The following is a 20852-nucleotide window of genomic DNA, read 5'->3' on the forward strand; positions in this document are numbered from 1 at the left end:
AAGAATCGAAGATGGAGAGAGCTCATAGCCCCATATTAAGCTCAAGTTTATTTCATAAATTTATTTTACCAGTTATGTATTCAAAACTGCTCTGAGATTTATAAAAATCACAAGTTTCGTTCAAATTCGAACCCGGCTCCTTAGTTCGCTTTTTGATGATTCAGATAGCGCTTACGAAGCGAAGCGTCCATCATTAAACGGGATATGTTTTCAAGTATGAGAAAAATCAAAAAGGGAATCTTCAAGACCTCAAAATAAGAAAATGAAATCATTTTCGTTAAGATTTATGTTTTCCATAGTCAAGAACATATCGTCAAAATTCAACATTTGAGTCTCTTGATATCTCTTCATTTTACCCCTATCCAGCGTTCTGTATTTTTGTAGTCCGTGTCTATCAAAGTATTAGAGATAAAGCTTTCATCTCCATATGAGGTAAAATCAAAATTAAAAATTAAAAATAATGCCAACCAAATCTTTCAGTTCGTAAGTAATACGAGAGCTTGTACAACATCTCCTCCTGCTTCTCGTAATTTACGTTCAGCTATCGTTTGCGACACTTCCATTTCATTTACGATCAATTCAACGTCCTCTTTACGAACTTTTACTTGTGATAATTCTTTTTCGCGTTCAGCTTTTAATACATCCTCTTCAGATCTTCGACCTTCGATCAAAGACATGGCGTTATCGATATTACTATCCGACACTTCGATATCTTCGGCGTAGTCCGTGATTCGTTCAAGATCCGCGCATGCGGCTTTGTCGTGCTTCTTTTCATTTGATTGAGCATCTTCTTCGTTTTGAGCCGTGTTTTCTGCTTCACCGTTCACAAGCTCTGTAGGGTTAGCCATCTTTATTTTTCAATATTTTTGTTACTTTTTTTTGAGTCTAGTCTAAAAGGAAAATATACATAGTAATAAGCATCAAAATTAGACAAGAAAATGGTACAGAATGTGAATAGCCTTGATGGAACGATAAGGCAATACGATCATGCAACTGGATTAATCAAATTCTTTAAGACAACAGTGGAGTGGGGACAATGAAACAATGCCTCAAGCATATTCTCTTTTTTCACTTTTTTGTAATAAACCTAACTATTAATATTGCTTTTTTTCCAAAAATTTGATAAAAACGACAGAAAAATTAACAAAAAAACGTTGTTTAAAAAAAAAGATGTTTTTATTTTCCATACATGCGAATGTGAGGTTACGCAAAGAATGAAAAAGGACTAAAGCGACTCTTCAGCGAAACTACACAAAAGAAAAAGAAATCGATCATCAAAAAAATAAGTAAGTAAGCTGTGTGTATAGGGCTAATTCTACTTTGGTGATAGCGTCGAAATTGACGGAAAATTCTAAATGCAGAAAATATACTAGTAGAAGTAGTGGACAGGGTTGCAACTCTCTTTTCATTTTTATATGCCATACCGTAACTTGGTCTAATGTCAACACCCCTCCTCTAATTCCGACACCCTTTTTATCAGCTGAAATTTATAGAAAGGTTGAAACTGTTTTTCTTTGCTTAGTGGTAAGAGAGGAATAATTCTTTTTCAATCAGTGATTCAAGCTTTCATATTATTTCTTTCTATAAAGAAGGGTGTCGGAATTAGAGGAGGGGTGTCGATATTAGACCAACTTACGGTAACACCGTCAAGTCCCATTTTGAAATTGTTGACAAACTTGTATTCATCTTCTTAACGTTATAACGATTCTTCAACAGAACAGTAAACACTTCCTTTGAAAACAAATCACTAGGGCGTGGCAAGGACATCTTGGGCATCATCTGATTTTTTGTTGCACAATCGGCACATGACTTGTCACACGAGGAGCAACTTTATGATCCCAAGAAGCAGGAGAGCATTGAATCTCAAATTCGTGTCTAAAGGACTGGGCCTGCCACAAAAAAGAGTGATTATGCGTAGTTGGTTGTAACAGCATGGGTCGTATCATAAAAATACCGACGTATCCAAATCGTACGTAGCACTTTATTTTCGAGTACGTGTCTTGGATAAACCAGTAATAGCAAGAGATGCACGTTTACTCGAAGATCGTTTAGAGGTTCGAGTACTCGAATCACTTTCTTCGATCTCGCTTGAAGAGCTTTGTTTGACGAATGATAAAACACTCTCGTGAGATACGCTTAAAAGAAATAAAAAAGAAAGTTACAAATCTTGGTAAAATGTTTGGAAACACATGTTTTTTTTTATAAGCATAACGCTTATAAGCATATGAAGGCTCAGATTTGTAGAATTCCTAAGCATAACACAAGCATATGTGTCAGCCGTAAATATTTTTCAAGTTGTAATTTTTTCATCAGTTTAAAATGGTTTGGTTGAGGTCAAGTAAAAAAAAGACATTCCACGGCTACCACTGCTCCCAAATCTGAACAAATTTTTACAAAATTTCTAAAATTTCACTAAAACTTGGCTCGGGGTGAATTTAAGCATGATTCATAAGCATATAATAAGCATATGAGAACTTAAGCATACACGAGCCTGACCAAGGGGCATACACTGTGTTTGCTTATAAAAAAAAACATGTAGTTGAAAACCACAGAAAAGACTTAAAGCATAGAGCATTACGCTTTGAAATGAAAACAAAAATGAATTGTGAATTTTCCCTTGCATTTAACAATCTGTGAAACTAGAGAAAAGAAGAACCAAAAAAGATATTGAGCACACTACGGCAATGAGTCAGACAAAAACTGAACAGTGAAATTGAAAGGAACATTAATTAAAATAAATTTAAGTACCTTGCTTTGGGCGGTTTACCACGGGTACTTTTCGTCGTTTTGATGACAGTAGACGAACTGGTGGTAAGTGTTTCGGCACTTTTCGATGCTTCAACTTTTGTTCTGCCAGTGCTTCGTCTACGCGTTGTCCGGCTACTGGAGAAAGATTCCTCTAGAATTGACTCTTCGGCTCTTGCTATGACTTTTGTCAGCGTCTCTTCTTCTTGATGTTTGAATCCGATTTCTTCGTCACTTGCGTTTACTTCTTCCAAGATGGGTGGTATACAAAGGGCGGGTTCTGAAACAGTGGCGGTGACTCCCCTACGAGATGGCGATCTCTTGGGTGTAGATTTGGTCGTTGTCCTTTTTGCGGGTGTTCGACGTGGTCGACTCGTTGCTATGGTTTCTTCAGTATTCTCTTCTGTGATTGGCGAAATGACCAACATCGGTTCAGAGATGGATGCATTGACGCTTCTACGGGAAGGCGAACGTTTTGGAGTTGTTTTGGCCGTTGTCGAGGTTGCAATCTTTTTAAGAGGTGTTGTGCGGGTTGTGGGTTTAGAAGTTTCAACTTCTATTAACTGCTCTGTAGAAGCTTGAATGGTTTTTCGACGTGAAGATCTTCGCGTTGACGTCGTCAAAGCATCCTCTGTGATTTCTCCTGTAGATTCAGAATGCATTGGTTCTACTTCTACTGATTCAGTTTTCTTTCTAGAAGTTCTTTTCTTGGAGGCCATCAATACATCTTCGTAAGTGGTTTCTGTTGATTCCAAATCCATGCTGTCAATCTGAGTTTTCTTTTTGGACGATTTTCTTTTTAAAGTAGGTTCGGCAACTTCACTAACAGGCTCAGTGGTCTTTACATCTGAACTCACATCATTAGTTTCAGTATTCTTTTTAGACGATCTTCGTGTAGGCGTTTTTGAAACCAATTCTGCAAATTCACCGGTCGATTCGGATGCATCGGGTTCTGAAGGTGACCTCTTTGCCTCTGTTCTCTTTCTGGAAGATCTTCGTGCAGGGCTTTTGGAAACGGAATCTGAAATTTCGTTAGTGCTCTTCGTTTCTTCCGTAAGTGTTTTAGCTTCTGTCTTCTTTTTCGACGCTTTTCGTTTGGACGTAGTAGCCATTGGGACGTCTTCAGATATTTCACTTGTCAGCTCAGTTGCGAGGCTCTCCAAAGGTACACTAGCCTCCAAATTCTTTCTGGATGCTGACCGACGTGTAGTTGGTACTTCAACAACTAAGGCTCGATTTACATTTTCTAAAGCATTGTACTGTTCAGTTTCTTCTTGAATTTCGTTTAAAATACTCTCTTCTAGTTTGGTGTCATCCGTTTTCTTCTTGGATGCACTTCGGGTAGTTATCCGTCTCGGAGGTTGTACGCGGACCGGTGTTTTTGGTTGTCGTTGTCTTTTACCTCTAACGCTTGTAGCCATGGAAACATCAAGATTCTCATTCGCATCCGTCTCCGTAACACTACCATTATCCGTTTCCATAGCAGCTGGTTCATCTGCATCTTTTGCTTCTCTCGTTTCCATAATGGCAGACGTAACATTTTTCTCGCTGAAATGCTCAGGACTGTTTGAGTCACTGACAGAAAAAATACTAACGCTCTCACTAACGTCCGTGTAAGAGGAATCGTTACTGTAATTCTCAGTCAGTAATCGTTCAAAGAGTAAAGGTGCTTTGTTCATGTTTTCTTCACTTCGCGATGGAGTCGTCGTACCTTGTTCATCCTCTTTAACAGGTTCATCTTCAATAGATCGTACTGATGGTAAGGATTGCACCATTTCGAAGCTTTCTTTTGGCGAGACGTCCTTATCCTCTACTGCTGGTTCGGTTGTCGTACCATTCGTTGACTCAGGGTCTAGAGTTACATCAATATCACTCATCATTTGATCCTCAGTAATGAGAGACTCTTCACTGGAGATAGCAATCACCTGATGTGAGTCCACCCTGGATTCTGTATCGGACCCAACATATCCATCCGTCTCTTGAATCATTTCATATTCAGCACTTTCCGTTTGTCGAGGAAGATCATCGTCTACGTTATCAACGATCGCGAAATCTTCATCTTTTTGTTGTGGAGTGGGCTCAGATATCAAGTCCTCTCCTTCAATATCGGTGTTGAAAATGTAGGTCTGTTGGCCATCCTCATAATTTTCGTCCTGTTGGTCAATATCCAAGTCTGCATACAGTTTTACATCTTCGTCGATCATGACATCCTCGTAGATATCTATTTCTTCTCTTCCCCGTAAAGGTGAATTCCCTTCCATGTTTTCACTTTCAACATCCTCATAAAGCGAACTAGCATTTGTTTGATTTACACTGAGATTCGAAGTTTCATTTCTGAGACTTTGATCCGGTGCATCTTCGTATATGCTGCGATCGACTTCAACTCCGGACACATCTTCGTCAACTCTTTGTGGAGATTCCTGGAGCATAACAACTGATTGCTCAACTTCAGTGTCATCATCAATCATCTCAATATCTTCATTTGAAGTCACTTGCTGATCATCATCCTCCGTTAAAAGTGGGGGTTGTACGAAATCACTTTCAGCGTTTTTATCATCTTGCCCTTTTCCAACAACCGTTTGTATATCGTTCGACTCGTCAACTTCTGCACCGTCTTGCGCTAACACGAAATCATCAGGAAGATCCTCCTCCTCGTCGCTATCATCGGAAAGATTTTCTTCATCAATTAGTTCACCGGAGTCTTCAAGTTCCTCTTCGACCAGTTCACCTGAATCTTCGATTTCTTCTCCTTTCAAATCTCCATTCTCCGAAAATTCGTCTTCTTCATCTTCTTCATCATCATCCAAGTATTCACTTTCTTCCTCCTCAGACTCAGGCTCCTCACACTCAGGCTCCTCACACTCGTTCCCAATTCCTTCTCCTTCATTCGCTTCTTCGTCAGACGAATCGTCCAACATAACAACCGAGATGTTTTTTTTCGTTTCAGGTGGAGACAGATTTCTTTTCTCATGCTCCAAATACTGCAGTGGTGATTGGAAATCATCAAAACTTTCATAATTTGCTGTGTTCTCTTCATCTCTCGTTTTGTCTGATGCTGAAGGCGTGTTAAGATGATGCGAAATTTCAGGAGGCTGTTTGAACGTCACCGGTGAACGAGAGTGCTCTTCGAAGGTGACTCGTGGTGAAGGAGTGCGTTCTTTGAGCAACACTGGAGAATGCGAGCCAGATCCTTGATCCATTGAAATCGGAGAAGGAGTTTGTTCTTTAACCAAGACAGGTGAGGTAGAGCCATCCCTGGATTGTGACGTTTCACGCGCTTCAAACAAAGCTGATACCCTATCATTGGATGGATGGGCAGTGTTTTGAGACTCGATATCGGTGCGACTTGAAGGATGTGGTGATGCTTGTTGCAATAGAATGGCTTCGCGAACAATGGACGTTGAAGAGGTGATTGGAGATGATTCTTCCATCGAATTGTCTAGATCGTCATCGTCTTGTGAGAGCTCAAGTAGAATACTTTCCATAGGTGTCTTATTCAAGCCATCATCATCACCATCACCGTCATCGACAGCTTCAATCATGTCTTGATCATCTGTTACCTCGTTCTCTTCAAACTCTGTAATGAAATAAAGAATGTCATTCAAAGATTTTCTCTAGGCCTTTTTGGAAGTTTCCACACCACAATTATTAATCAGTGAAATATGCTCACCCTTTTATATCAAAGGTTTCATGTGTCGCGTGTAAAGAGATCTCTGAACTTCGATTACTATCTACCACGCTACTTCATCTCCAGCTCCCCCGAGATATCTACCAACTTTCAGCACGTTTAGTCGAAAATCTGCTAACGGTCGCAAATATCATTCTTAGATCTAACTCCTTTTAAACATAAAAGATGCTTTTTTTGACTTCGTCTTCCCCTTTCATATTGACCACCCAATCTTCCGAGGCTTTTTGGAAATCTGCCAAGAAGCCCCAATTACAAGAGGGATTCATTCTATGCGAAATATGCATTTGTTTACTTTAGCAAATCCAATTTACACTGTATTGTATCTATATTGTATAAGATGCTTGTTACTAATGATAATAATCGAAAACTTTGCATGTACCTCTACTAAGTTCGCTCAATATTTGGTCTTCGTGTGTAGAAGAGTCGATGGATTTCATATGAGACATCAAGTCATCGTGTGACGAAACGGAAACTTCGTTTGGTGTCAAAGGTGAGGTCGGTGATAACCCGGTAAATCGAATCTTCCGAAACGGGGTTTTATCGGATTCTGTAGTCAATGAAGTGTCGATTTGTTGCGTATTGACGGCGAAGTCGATCTTCTGCATCTTGGATTTGGTGCGCGACTAGAAAAGAGGAATAACGTTACAGAATATAGGCTGGTACAAATCATTGATTTCAAAGCCCCCGAAGGGACTAGATTTGAAATTCATGGGTGGGAAATGAAGCCACTATTTGCGACCCATTTGGTTTTCACACGAAAGCCAGATTAAAAGTAAAACCTATCGCCAGATTTTGAAAAATATGTCGCTTAAAAACAAAGAAAGGGCTAGATTCGACCCGATCAAATGCGGCCTCAAGATTCCTTCGGGGCTTTAAACTCAAAGTTTAATAATTGAAGCTGTGATTTGAAAAAATTCTACTCACTGATAGATAGTAAAATAGTTAGAAAAAAACGAACCTTCCTAGGTCAACCTTAAATAGTCTGTGTGACCCAGAGTGAGGGAAAAAGCGGTATTGTTTTGTATTGAGACGATAAGGAAAATAGGGATATTTTCAGTTATATCAGTATCAAACAGATGGCTTTAAATATAAGCTTGCCAGTGAAGGCGAGAACAATATGTCTTTAATATCTAGGAGAGGGTATTAGAATTCAGCTCAACAAAAAATTACAAACGTGTGTTTGAGTGATTACCTTTAAAATACTTTGAGGTGTTTTGAGAGGATCAATAGTGGTGGAAATATTAGCAACATTCTTCATGCGACGAACGGCAGGTGGAGTGTTGAGGAGAAGGAAGGCGTCTACTCCTTGGTACAAGTCTTTCCTATGAAAATCAAAAATCTTTTTCCAGCAACAAGGAACCATTTCTTTTGTAATTACCTTAAGGGCTAAATCCGCCAAATCCGCCAAAATTTCTAGGTTAATTTTTCTAGGAAATTTTTTGAGATACAATTTTAGAAAACCCACGAGATATTAAACAAATAGTTCTTCCGAAAACAGAGAGTTTTATGCATGAAGGGAGATGGAAGCGTAGACCAAGGTACAAATTAGATAAACCGATACTCTAATATCATCGAAAAAAGAAAATCTACCTTTGCCTGCTTGTCAATTCTTTTGCAAACCTCAGTTTCTCTTGAACTCTTGTTGGCGTTGAAGGTAAGAGGGCAGGGGCAACGGGCGTCTCTTTAGCTTTCTTTTTGGGCGACGTCAGAATTTCGCCATCAAACAAAGGAGATTTACGGCGTCGTTGAGAAGATGTACCAAGGCAATCGATATTGAATCCGCTACAGTTCAACAGACCACCGGTGCTGTCTGAAGAGGCTGATATATCGTGGTATTGTAGGGTGGAGAGGATATCGCTGGCGTGTGCATCATTTCTCGTGCGTTTCGACGCCGTCCGGTACACCGTTGATAAAGGCTGGTGTTCTAAGGATTGACAGGAAATAATAGTATTTTGTGTTTTTTTGTCGGACAGACCACATAAATAAAATCCTAGTCTAAGTGCACCGGTATAAACAAATAGGGTAAAAATGTATCTCAAACATGGTCTCAAAATAGGAAGCAAAGTAAACAGAGGTTTCTTGAATGAGTTAGTACTCATAGCGATAGTATTTTGAGGTAACGACCTGGTACCCTGTAAAAGGTGGTAAATGTGGATTACGCGCTTACCGTTGTTTCGAAGGGAAGTGTTAGGAGATCGTGTTTCAAATAAATTCAATTTCTTCTGTTCGATCGACGGTACAGTCTGTATAAAACCGTCCACCAAAAGTCCCTTCGTATCGAAACCATCAAGGACAGTCTGTTAAAAAGAAAGAAGAGTTGAGATTTTGATAAGATGTCAATTTTATTACACGGTTAGTGTGGGTAAAAAGACTACTGGATTATAAACATTAAAAAAGAAAATTTGATGGGATTTGCTCTTTAGCTGTTCCAAGAAATTTCTCTGAAAAAATAATAAACAGCTCTTCTCACTCAGATTCAAGTATTTTTCAGGTATAAACACATTTTAAAAACAATAACAAAGTATTCTTAAGACTTACTCTTTTACTGAGCCTTCGGTCCTCATTCGATTGCAAGAGATTGGAGCGCAAGTTTTGCCATTTACCACTACTCCTCATATCTTTTGTCATCGAGGAAGCTTCATGGTAAAGACCACGCTCAAGATAAAACACCAACAAGTAATCTTGGATGTCTTTCGAGTTCTTCAAAATACGTCTCAACAATTCCTGGAAAAGTGAAAGTAAAAAGTTGATCATTGAGATACGGTTTCCAGATAAAAAGTTAGGTGGTACAAAGATTTCAAAATCTTACGACAGCAGCTCAAGTCCAAAGCGCCTCCCCCCAGAGGGGGGGGGTTAGAAAACTCGGGAACATTCTAAAATGGTTCGGTATCGTTTCGTAAAGAAATGAAGCTATTTGATTGGCCGGTTTTAGGCTCAACGTCACTATTAACGAATAGACTAGCTTCATTTTGTGTCTTTGGATAGAAATTAATAGTACTGATACCTCTTCCTCTGGTGTGAAGGCCAACGTCACCAGTTTTCCCAACACCTTATTCAATTTACATTGTTCCACAAAGTAAGCGAACAGTAACGCCTTCTTGCTTTTACTATTGAACTTCGCTTGAAGTTTGTACGCATTATCTAACAACTTCAACTTCAAAAATACTTTGATCAGTAATTTGAGTTCATCATAAGTGCAAAAATCCATGGGTTCTTTACATGAACAGAACGTTGTCAGCAAGTGTAGTTCTTTAGCATGGTACAATCTTCGAACGATGTGCGTGTAGTAATACGAAGAGATTTTTGATTCGACCAGCGCTAAGTGCTCAACCGCATCCTAAAAAATATTTAATCAAAAAATGGTTTTTCAAGACAAAAACTTTGGGACCCCGCGGAGGAGGTCGATATTTTTGTGACAGATCAAAAACATTAAAATTCTAAAGTTAAGTTCAATGTTTATATAAGTCTAAAGCTGAGAACCACCCAACTTTCTTATATCATATTATAAATGCATCCCCGCCTTAATTTCCAAGAACTTTCCAAGACAAATTAAGAAAATCGCAAGAGAAACGTATGTCTTTGTTTTCCGACTTTGATCTCTCATACTCAAATGGTTAATATTTTGACTACATGGTAATTACTCTCGGGTACCTAATAACCGTCCCCCCAATAATTAATTTGTCGAAAATTTTCCACGCAGGACATTCTTATCCAACCCCCCCCCCCTGCTTATTGATTTTTGGGAAAATATTTTTGAAAGTTCCCCTCTTTTGTCCTCTGTATTAGCCTCCTTTTAAAAGATTTTCCACCCAGGACATTTTTATTCCAACCCCCCGCTTATTAAGTTTTTCCAACCCCCCCCGCTTATTCCAATCCACCCGGCTATTAGGTACCCGAGAGTACATCTCAGTAGCATCAGAAGTTCACCAACCTTGTACAGCCTGTGATCGATTAGCCAAAGTGATTCTACAAGCAAACTTTTATCGGCAGGTAATTGTAAACAATCCTTGAATTCTTTGGAGACCTTCACTTTTTGTAGTACGTCATAACATTCACAGACATCTAACATCCAGTAGTAGAACAACACCACCTGCTGCTCGTCATCGCGACAATTTTCAACGAAAATCTGACACATTGTCTAATATGAAAAAATGAAAATATTATCATCATTAGTCCATATAGTTAAAAAGTTCGAGGCAACTGAACTAGATGCGAATGGAGAGCCTACAGATGTTCTTTTTCCAAAAGCTAGCAGTAAAAAAAGTCATGTGAAACTTAGCGTTTAGGAGGGATAACCCAGGTAGCCCATGCGTTGAAAGGCTTTTATCGTGAGAACCCCTACCTGGTCGGTTTGACTACAGACCTTTGATTCTATAAAACATTACACCGCTAAATCTTGACTTAAATCTCTTCGAATATCCCTCATTTTCATGTTTATTTATTTCATTTAATTGAAAGAGAGGAATACCTCGATTGTTTGTGGAGGGTATTCTGCCATTGTAGGTTTGTCATCATCAAAGGTGCCCGATGAACGGTCTTGTGTGAAATCCTTGCTTATCAAATCGATAAACAGTGAATTGCCTTCTACCGATGACCTACATAGAGAAAAACAACACGTGAAGTAATAGATAGATAGAATTTAATGAATGGATTGCTCTTTATCGGACCATGACAATAAGTAGCAAGCCATCAAATAAGGAAGAGTGCTGGATTTGAAATCTGTGCACTTTATAAACGAAAGGTTTAAAAAATTTGATTACATATTCTTCGAAGAATGGGTGAGTTCTTTGCGTTGTTCTTCGTAATAATTTGAGAGGATATCATAAGGATATGGTAATTCTTTGGTTGTATCGATATTTGATGATGGTTCTGGTAACAAACCAACGTCCACCAAGATGAGCAGGATGTTGCAGTACTATTGAAAAAGAGAAAGAATAAGACTATCAACCCCGAGGTTAAAATCCAAATAGTTACTCTGTTGTCTTTGAATTGTAATGGTTAGAATCTTTTTTCACCCCAAATCCCTTCATGTAAAAGAAGTTTCATCAAAGTACCATCCCCATCGCAAGAAAATGGTGATCAGAAATGACGAACATGCGGGCCACGGCTGCATTTACATGATACAGAAAATAAGCACAAGCACCCAGGGTATGTAGCTTTGCATTGAAATATAACTGAACTTACCAGATGTAAATAGTTTGTGATTTTTTCTCTCGTCTTCAATTCTTGTACGCCAGCCTGAGTAGTGAGAGCATCGGCACGTTGTAACTCACGAAAGATTTCCACCAGTTGTTTTAAATCCATGACAATTTTTTTCAAAGTGTTTTTGTGTTCACTTTCCATATGGCATGATAAAGTGTCGAATAAATTGATGTCTGCAAGGGAAATTAAAAAGTATTACTAATCTGAAATCTTCTTAATCTTAACGAAATACATGCTTACTGCAGTTTTATGACTAAGAAAAATATCAAATGACAGAATGTTTTAAAAATATGAAGCTGATCATGCAGCACACGGTTTATTATTTTGTCCATATTTAACGGTTATAAGTCTATTCACTATCATCTCTTCGTTAACAACCTTCACCATGTGAAATAGAAAAGTTGAACAAGAAGTAATGGCCTTTTAGAAGAGCTGTAAAAAGTATTGGACGGACAATACGAGGAGTTACATTATGATATCGAATTCAGCAAATGAAGGATTCATTCTCTTACAAAGACTGTCCAAATTTTTCTTGACATGAATAACATGGTTCCAAGCCCAATCATAGATCAATTTCAAACTATGTCCAGCGTGAGTGATACTACCATGGGCCCATTTCTTAATACAAGTTGTGATGAAGTTGATACCATCGTGCTCCAGGTGAATTGATAACAAAGTGTCTGTGTTCCTCTGGATTTAAATATTAATGAAATTTCAATAATGAGGTAAAGCTGATTTACATGAATTAATTGCGTGCCTGGAAAAAAACCAGAACAAAGAGGCTTTGGTCGAGTTTACTGGGGAGGACAACATCAAACTGTCTGTAACTGCGGTAATAATCAATGCAACGACTAATTTGACGTCAATCTTTCCCTGGTCATTCTGGCTTGGTCTCCTCGCGCTTTAAGGGTTGACCACGCACAAAAAAAAAACAGCAAAATAAAAAGGATAACAGTGTAGCACTTATCAAAACCATTACCTTGTCTTCACTTGATCTGACAATATCAGCTGTGTTTTGTAATAGACCAGCAATCCAACAATTCTGAACGATGCTTTGAGCGTCAACGAAACTTTCAGTTCCTTGCTTTCGAGAATGAGCAATTATCTAAAGAAAACAAGAAATTGTTCATGAACTTTAAGTCTATATAGTTTTTCATTGTATAAAGAATCGAAATCAATAGTACATAATTCAGTCTAGAAACGAAGTGATAGAAAAGCTGTCAAACCTGTCTTTGAATTCCAAGCATATCAAGCTCAACTGAAGAGGCTTCTGAGACACATCTCAAACTGAATGTTGATGAGGACGGCCAATAAAACTGTTCACTTTGTGGTCCGACTACATTTTGAAAGGTGTTGATACTATCTTCATAAATGTGGACGTCCAATATACTACTGGGAAGGAGTTCTTCAGCGATATCAGTCAGTGAATAAAACGCAAAGAAAGGACAAACTGCTTCCATACGACCATACATGGCATCCCTGAAAGAAAAAGCAACGTTGATAACAATTCTAAATTATGATAACAAAAGAAATTCTAGTCAGTTTGTAGTGCTAGATATTCATCAGTTGATCCTTTGTTTAGGATAGGATAATCCTCTTCTGATTCAATCACTTGTTTATAAACTATGACAGCTCCTGGAAGGAAATTAGTAATTGACAGATTATAAGTGATAACTATATCAAAGATTGAATACCTCAGAGAGCCTGGTAATTGCTTTTGATACCACCGATTCAAATCGAAGATTCCCAAGTGGCAAGTTAAGTCGTCGTTCACACAAGTTTCCCAAACAACGTAACACAATGTTGGACTTGAACCTGAATGACAAAAAAAATGAGAATTTGAATCAATCTTGCTAAAGATTTTAAAAATGAAATTAGATGACAGACAGTAGTTTCATCTCCAAGACCATGTCCAGTATGGTTTTCGTTACGGATCAAGAGTGTTCATATTGGATCCGTTTTGCTTTGCAACGTTTCAAACTTTTGGTGTTCATGAACATATGGTTCAGGGTAAACATCAGAAAATTCTGAGCAACACAAAACTCGCAACTAAATTTGGATGGAATCTAATATATTAGTTTTATAAAACATTTACAACAACATAATTAAGTAAGTCAAAGGCCATCAAAAAAAATAATGGGGAAAGATATGTTGAACAAACCTAATGCTTTGAAAGTAACAATTCTACTTCCAGGAGATTGTGAATCGACCAGATGGTAAGCATCAGCTGTCAATTGATGTGCAAATCTTTTAATGACACATTCGTAATCCTGAACAAAATATAAAAGAGGTCAAATAGAATACAGGTGAGGTGTTGACTAAGCAAAATGAAGTCTCTAAAACTTCTTACCACGACATATAAAAGAAAAGCACAAACAAAAAAATTGAAATTTTTAAAAGAATTTGTAACCTTGTATATATTTCCATATCCTGGTCTGGATTCTTTTTCTTCATATAGTATTTGATACAGAGATAATGTTGTTGGACCCATATACCTGAAAATATGAAAAATTGAGTGTTCTTTAAGACAACTCTAAGAAAAAACTTTGATTTTTTTTACATCTTTATACAACAAAAACACACACATAAGACATAACTAATGAAGAAAAGCTTCTTTTTGATACTGGACTGGGACAGAAATAGTGCACACGTATTGAATTGAGCTCTTATCAAACTTGCTTGAGCTTTTGAGTGAAAACTGGAATGTCCTGAAAATAAGGTGAACAAGCGCTAACCCTTACACATTATTATTGGTGCATAGAGCTGCTCTTCCAACCCAAAGATAGCAGCAACTTCGTGGGTCATCGTCAGGTTCCTGAAATATAAAGACACTACTTATATTAAGGATTCTTATAGTGATGCAGGGAAAGATATATGAATCATTCTTAGTAACACTTTAAACTCACTATCTGGGAAGGGAGAAAGATCTAAATGAATCTCCGATGATTGTTTGCAATAGAACCGAGAACAGAGCTTTTCAAAGAAATTTCACCTGGAAAACAAAGTGGGTCACTGCAGCGGATACATCATTACCAAAGACTGTGCAAAACCTGGACAAAAAACATTCTCAATAGGTTATTTTTTTTTATGTCAGTATCTATAAAACTTTTGAATCCATCAAAAAAATAAAAATAAATGGAGAAGAATTTCTTAAAATGTAGCAAATGTAAATGTTGTGATCTAAGACATTAAACGAACAATATGAATTTCACTAGGTTAATAAACTCAGACTTATCTGGACTTATTTAGAACCGTCAAAAAAACGTTGTGTCATTATAAATTATTAAATGATAAAAATACCATTAATAAAAGTAATGATACCAAAGCAAGCCTAGTGATGTAACAAAAGAAAGCTTCTTACAGCATGTTCAAATGTTGCATAGACCATAATTGGTAACAGCCAAATTCATAACCAACAGCCAACGTCAATGTCTGAGGAATGAATTCCAATGCTGTGACAGCACTGTTCTCTAAAGAAAGAAGCAATGAAAAGAATGGCTTTGTTTATTTGTTTGTTCAATCTCAAATATATGTTTGATTGCCAAACAAAACATATGAAAGCTCTGAAAATTAAGAACATAAATTTAAAATCAGAATCATTGTTTTTGACTGAGGTTTTTACCTGTCTTGAATATCTTTGACAGTCTGTTGCTTGGGTTAACATATCGAAATCCTTGGTAGGAACAGAATTCATCTAAATACAAAAAATTAAAAAGTCAATTGAGATGGTTAAATTTTTTTCGAATCTTAGAGAAAGTTAACTATTTTATTTTTCCATAGCTACCCATAATATCATCCATTCTGTTTTTTTGTAGACTCATGCCTGCAAAAAAATCACTTACCAGGTCTTTAAGAGTTAGTTGCCTTTTCAGAAATCATTTGTCAAAACGAGAATTCCCTTTAAAGGGAAACCTGCAAACTTACAATTCAAATCAACACAGCAATGCTTTCCATTATTAAACGCCGATTCTCTGAACTCCGAGATTCTAGAGATTTTTTTAAGTTCAACTGACAATAAAGAACTTGGGTTGGAAAGTGGGAAAAATTCTTGTTTGTCATCCCCACGTAAATCAATTAGATAAAGATGGCCAGCATAAGTACCAACTGCAGCAATACCAAACATTGATTTAAAAAGTACACTGGAAAATATAAAAAAGATTGAAAGTAGTTATAAAGAAATATATATGAATACAGGAGAAATTTTAGATAGTTCAAAACGTTGACTTTCCAATAGGATGTTTGCATTAACAAAAAAGAAGCAATTTGGTATTCACAAAAGAAATTTTACTTTAAAGATATAATGTACCTTATAAAGTTATGCTTATCTCCTGCTCCACCATATTCCTTAAGTAAACAAATAGATGTTGGTTTGTAAGGAAGTTGAATTGCTTTGATGATTCTTGACACACCAGGATCATACACACATAAAAGTCCTTTTGGTTGGTTGGGACTATGATCTACTAGTGTGATTAGGTACTTTCCTTGATACTGACAGAAACAAGAAACTCTCCAATTTGAAGTCTCTTTGTCAAATGAAAATGATGCATTTCGACTTCCATTTTGCAAGTTCACTATTTCTAATGATGAACCTTTTGCAATGAACGAAATCTTTCCACCATCTTTTATTTTTGCAAGACCAACATCATTGTCATCTTTATCCAAGCACTCTTGAACGGTTGCAGAGTAAGGAATGGGATCAGACCTTTTATTTGGACACAGTTCCTTCATTTCATGTTAATTTTACTCCTCCCTTTCTAAAACAAAAAATATCACTATCATTAATTCAGAATAATCTCTTCATTTTTTGAATCGATTTGATAAAAGCCTTTGATACTGTTGGTTATGCTATACTACTGCAAAAGCTTTTGAGAATATGGAGTCAACAGTTACTTATTCAACAGAAACCAACAAGTTTGTATTGGTAACTCAAACCATCAACCATTGTTTACTGGTGTCCTATAAGATATTTTGCTATTTTTTATCTTATTCAGCGATTTAACAGAATATCTTGTAAAATCAAAAGTCATTATGTACGCAGCAACACTGTCATATACTGCAACGGGGAATCGAAAACGAAAATTGAATGTGATCTGAACCATGACTTGCAGAAAATCTTAGAATACTGTACTTCAAAATACAACGAGTTAATTGCAAATCTGAAAAAAAGGAAAAACTGAAACTACTAATGTACGCCTTAACCATACAAACTTTTGCAAGCAGAAACTTTTGCGAGGTTGCAGAACAAATATTTTTCACGAACATAAACCTTCGCAAAATAGATGACCAGTGCATCACATAGTGCAATATTTTGATCGCAAGGAAGCACACCAAAACACCAGTTTTTTTTTGGTGTTGTCTCGTTTACCCAAATGCTACAATCTTGTGTAGGCTTTGGGCTCAAGACTATAACCCCCAACACAAGACATTATCATTATCAATTTTGTCAATTGTCAGAATCATTTACTCCCTGGAAATAAGCAACTTTCTGAGGTTTCATTTATTTTCAGTTCTTTCCAAATTTGGCAATGCATAATTATTACAAACGGCCAAGAAAGTTAGTGTGAAGCAAAAATTGCACGATAAACAAAGCGCTACAAAAACGCTCACTGAAAATTGAAACTAAGAATTTATTGAATATTTCAAATTTCAAATATAAATTCATCGTTTTTAAATACTATTTTTTGAAAGTCAAAAATTGTTATATGTTGAACCCAACTGACCAAAAGAGTAATTACATAAATTATTGTGGAAGTGGAAGTGGAAGTGAACGCTTGAAATGAAAGTTTGGGAAATCAAAAAAAAAACTTTTGTAAGGATGTTTAGTTTCAACTGATGTTTAAATATCAATGTTTGTGACGGACTGATGATCAAAATGAAAATTTTCACCAAAAAATGGCTTAAAAGTAACGTAAATACTATTGAATTTAATTAAACCTGGTATTCTATGAATTTAATGACACTTTTGAGGCATAGAAGTGCAGCAATTACTAATTTTGATTTTGATTTGGAAGCTTTATAGATTTTCAACTTTTAAGAGAATTTTTTGCGAGTATAAACTTTCACAAATTACCTTGTTAAGAATTTTCAAATAAGCATTTAGTTTCGTGAAAAAGGCCAAAATTTGTGAAAGTTTCTGCTTGTGAAAGTTCACCTAAAGTATGCTCTATGCCAGTATTTAGCCTAAATAGGATGGTTGGCAAACAATATCATAAGATGTTTTTTGCCTGCAACATAGAACTGGAAAACGTAACAACAACATCGAAAGGGGAATGGAAGAAAACGATCAAAGGAGCAATAAAGCAGTAGAAAAGAGATATTGGAGAGAAAACACAAAATCGAGATATGTGAAAAGTTGCAAGAACTATAAGGGAGCTATAAAGGGAAGTATATACCCAGAATAACCAATGTGCCCAGTATGCAAAAGTAACTGAGCATCTTTTTTAATGTCAAAAAGAAAAGAATATGTGACGGACTCGTCAGTGTCAATGAAAATGATGTACAAAGTGAAGACACAATAAAGCTAAAATTGATGGAAAAATACACAAGAAAAGCGTTAGAAATGCAGGAAAATACCATGAGATGCATAGCCCTCAAATGACTAACCAATCTAAGCAGCGAAATTTCAAAACAAATGAACTACACAGCTCAGTTATGTCTTAGGCCGGTCACTCACATACCATGGCATCAGTGGAGGCAAACATGCATAGCCCTCAAATGAATGACCTGTATGGTCGTTAAAATACAAAGTTAAATCTAAACAAAAATGGTAGAGTAGATCTGCGAGCAAAGTTGCATTGCTCATTTGTTTTGAAATTTTGCTGCTTTGATTGGTCAGTCATTTGATGGCTATGCAAGTTTCCCTCAACTGATATCCAACTTCATGGTATAGATTTTTCGATTAACCCTCGTGGGTTGCGTGGGTCTCGTGCCCTCGTGGGTCTCGTACCTTTGTGGGTCCAGAAAAAAATTATGTGGGTATCTCGTGGGTCCAAAAAAAATTACGTGGGTATCTCGTGGGTCCAAAAAAAATTCACGTGGGTATCTCGTGGGTCCAAAAAAAATTTCCGTGGGTATTTCGTGGGTCCAGAAAAATATTACGTGGGTCCAAAAAAATTCACGTGGGTATCTCGTGGTTCCAAAAAAAATAACGTGGGTATCTCGTGGGTCCAAAAAAAAATTACGTGGGTATCTCGTGGGTCCAAAAAATTGCGCCAAGACTCTGTATAGACTCGGTATAGACGCGCCGAACAAAAACCTTATGAGTTCTTTAAGTACTTTAGAGTTTGTAAGACTTCTCAAGAGAAACTGTTTTCCTACAAAAGTGTGTACAATCGTAACATATATCTTTTATTACAAGAGATATAAATTCATCTTCTTTGATGTGGGATAGATAGAATTTTGGAGAGATTGAATTTCCCCCACAAAAAATTGCTGATAAAGTTAATATATTTCTATTTTTGAGTTTTAATCCTTTTGTCCACTACTCATCCCACTTTAAAATTTGCACACTCTCGATAGCATTATTGTATCATGAGAAACTTTCTTTCTTTTCAAGAGAGATTTCCCATTTTGTTGTCTTGACTAATTTTCAAAATATTCAAAATATTGTGATTTGCGAAATTAAATCCCGATGAATTATTAGGAAGCCAGTGCACGAGACCCACGTAACCCACGAGCCACGTAACCCACAAGGGCACACAAGGCACGCAAATAATCACACTCAGATTTTTCCCGGGCTTAGCATTATTCCAATGCTAATTAAAAAATTTTAATTAAAATTTAACACATACATTATATTTTATAGTATACATTATAGTTTTAAGACCTGCATAAGTCAGTGAGGCTGGAACTTCTTTTTTTTTTGAGAATTATGATTTTACCAGTTTTTTAGCAATTTTTGCCTCGCTAACCCAAATCTCGCAACCTCTTTAACTTTACCTTAAGGAAGATCCAAATTAGAGTTTTTCAGCGTTCCGAAAAAAACACATAGCAGAAATTTTTTTCATCTTCACAGGATCGATTCTCAACAACAAAATATATCTTTTGGACTTGTTTCTGACGTTTTTCCTTCAAAGAAAATCGATCACTTTCCATTCCCCTTGAGCGCACAAGAAAAATGATTACAACTCACACTTTTTTGATCACATTATTAATTGACATATTGAGCTTGACATTATAGTTATCCTGTTAGATGTTTTGTTTCGAGAGTCCTTGCAATAGTTTATTGTTCAACTTGGAGTAGACAGGAACCCGTCTGCGTATTTTTTTTAAATCTGATGAATACTTGACGGGTCAGAGCTGTGAGTCCGATTTTGGACTCAAAATATTTACAGTGGGAAATTCGAATTTAGCGCTGTCCTCACTTACTAAAATAAAAACCAAATTTCAGAAGTTGCGCTTTCTTTAAGAAAGTGTGACCAGTGAAACAATAACAGGATTTGATTGGCTGTGTTTTCAACCGTTATTAGGATATGGGAAATTCAAACTGTCAGCCCATACCATGCTATATATTTCACCATCAGTATATAGAATAAGAAATCATAGCATGGATCTCCAGGCTAAACTTGGAGAGGAACGAAATGTTTGTAAACATAGAATTTTTTTCATAGCAGTTATTTGGGGGGTCGGATTTAGGCAAGGCTGTCGGATTTAGGACCATTTACGGTATTACTTACAGTACTTTCACGCGCATTTTGATATTTTTGACGTGCGCGCATAGTTTATGGAAAAAGCTGACTCTGCAGAAAAAAGGAAAACAAATGAAAATGAAAACATAGATTCATTTCGAAACAAAATGACTGTTGTCTGGACGTCTAAATACATGTGGCTGATGTTTTGATGTAGTTTTTAGTAGTTTTGAAAGTCTTTAAAGCTTGTGAAAGAGTGTTTGCCTGGGTTTCCAAAGTTCAGAAAGTCTGTCAACAAGGGTTCACACACAGACTGTTTATAACATTCTGTGTCAGACTAATCTACCTGCACCAAGCTCTATAATCTTAGAACTTTGTGAGGTATTTTTTGTTTTTTCTAAGATTATGAGCTTGGATTCCCCCAGGCTATATGCTACGTTAAATGTTGAATGTGACTGGTCTGGACCAGACCCGATCAATCGAACTTGTCAAACCAATCGAACCATCGAACTAATCGAACTTCATCGAACGATTAAAGTTCGATTAAAAAAATTAATCGAACTTAATCGAACACTCACAATTTTACCGAT

General features: G+C 36.8%; 2 protein-coding genes across 2 annotated transcripts; both read right to left on the reverse strand.

The window, feature by feature from the left end:
• Positions 1-271: 271 nt before the first annotated feature.
• On the reverse strand, positions 272-897 carry LOC136813306 (huntingtin-interacting protein K-like). Its single transcript, XM_067069822.1, has one exon. The coding sequence runs from the start codon at positions 846-848 to the stop codon at positions 477-479; it is 372 nt and encodes a 123-aa protein (XP_066925923.1). The 5' UTR covers positions 849-897; the 3' UTR covers positions 272-476.
• Positions 898-1894: 997 nt separating this feature from the next.
• LOC136813305 (protein ELYS-like) lies at positions 1895-16402 on the reverse strand. The gene is made up of 24 exons (XM_067069821.1): positions 15942-16402; positions 15560-15774; positions 15258-15329; positions 14997-15105; positions 14628-14685; positions 14377-14450; positions 14046-14130; positions 13797-13905; positions 13330-13450; positions 12862-13114; positions 12615-12740; positions 12148-12325; positions 11618-11808; positions 11194-11348; positions 10902-11028; positions 10365-10571; positions 9438-9770; positions 8972-9157; positions 8601-8730; positions 8024-8357; positions 7626-7755; positions 6813-7056; positions 2749-6322; positions 1895-2135 (listed from the first exon to the last, which is right to left on the reverse strand). The coding sequence occupies exons 1-24, from the start codon at positions 16361-16363 to the stop codon at positions 1982-1984; spliced, it is 7587 nt and encodes a 2528-aa protein (XP_066925922.1). The 5' UTR covers positions 16364-16402; the 3' UTR covers positions 1895-1981.
• Between the last annotated feature and the right edge of the window lie 4450 nt (positions 16403-20852).

Source organism: Clytia hemisphaerica, unplaced genomic scaffold (assembly GCF_902728285.1).
Source record: "Clytia hemisphaerica strain Z4C2 unplaced genomic scaffold, Clytia hemisphaerica genome assembly, whole genome shotgun sequence".
Taxonomy (NCBI): domain Eukaryota; kingdom Metazoa; phylum Cnidaria; class Hydrozoa; order Leptothecata; family Clytiidae; genus Clytia; species Clytia hemisphaerica.

Coding starts and splice junctions, on each gene's coding strand:
- LOC136813306 (XM_067069822.1), bottom strand. CDS start 848: ATGGCTAACCCTACAGAGCTTGTGAACGGTGAAGCAGAAAACACGGCT.
- LOC136813305 (XM_067069821.1), bottom strand. CDS start 16,363: ATGAAGGAACTGTGTCCAAATAAAAGGTCTGATCCCATTCCTTACTCT. Junction 15,330..15,559: donor TTGCTGTGTTGATTTGAATT/GTAAGTTTGCAG, acceptor TTTTGTATTTAG/ATGAATTCTGTTCCTACCAA. Junction 7,756..8,023: donor GAATTGACAAGCAGGCAAAG/GTAGATTTTCTT, acceptor TGATTTTCATAG/GAAAGACTTGTACCAAGGAG.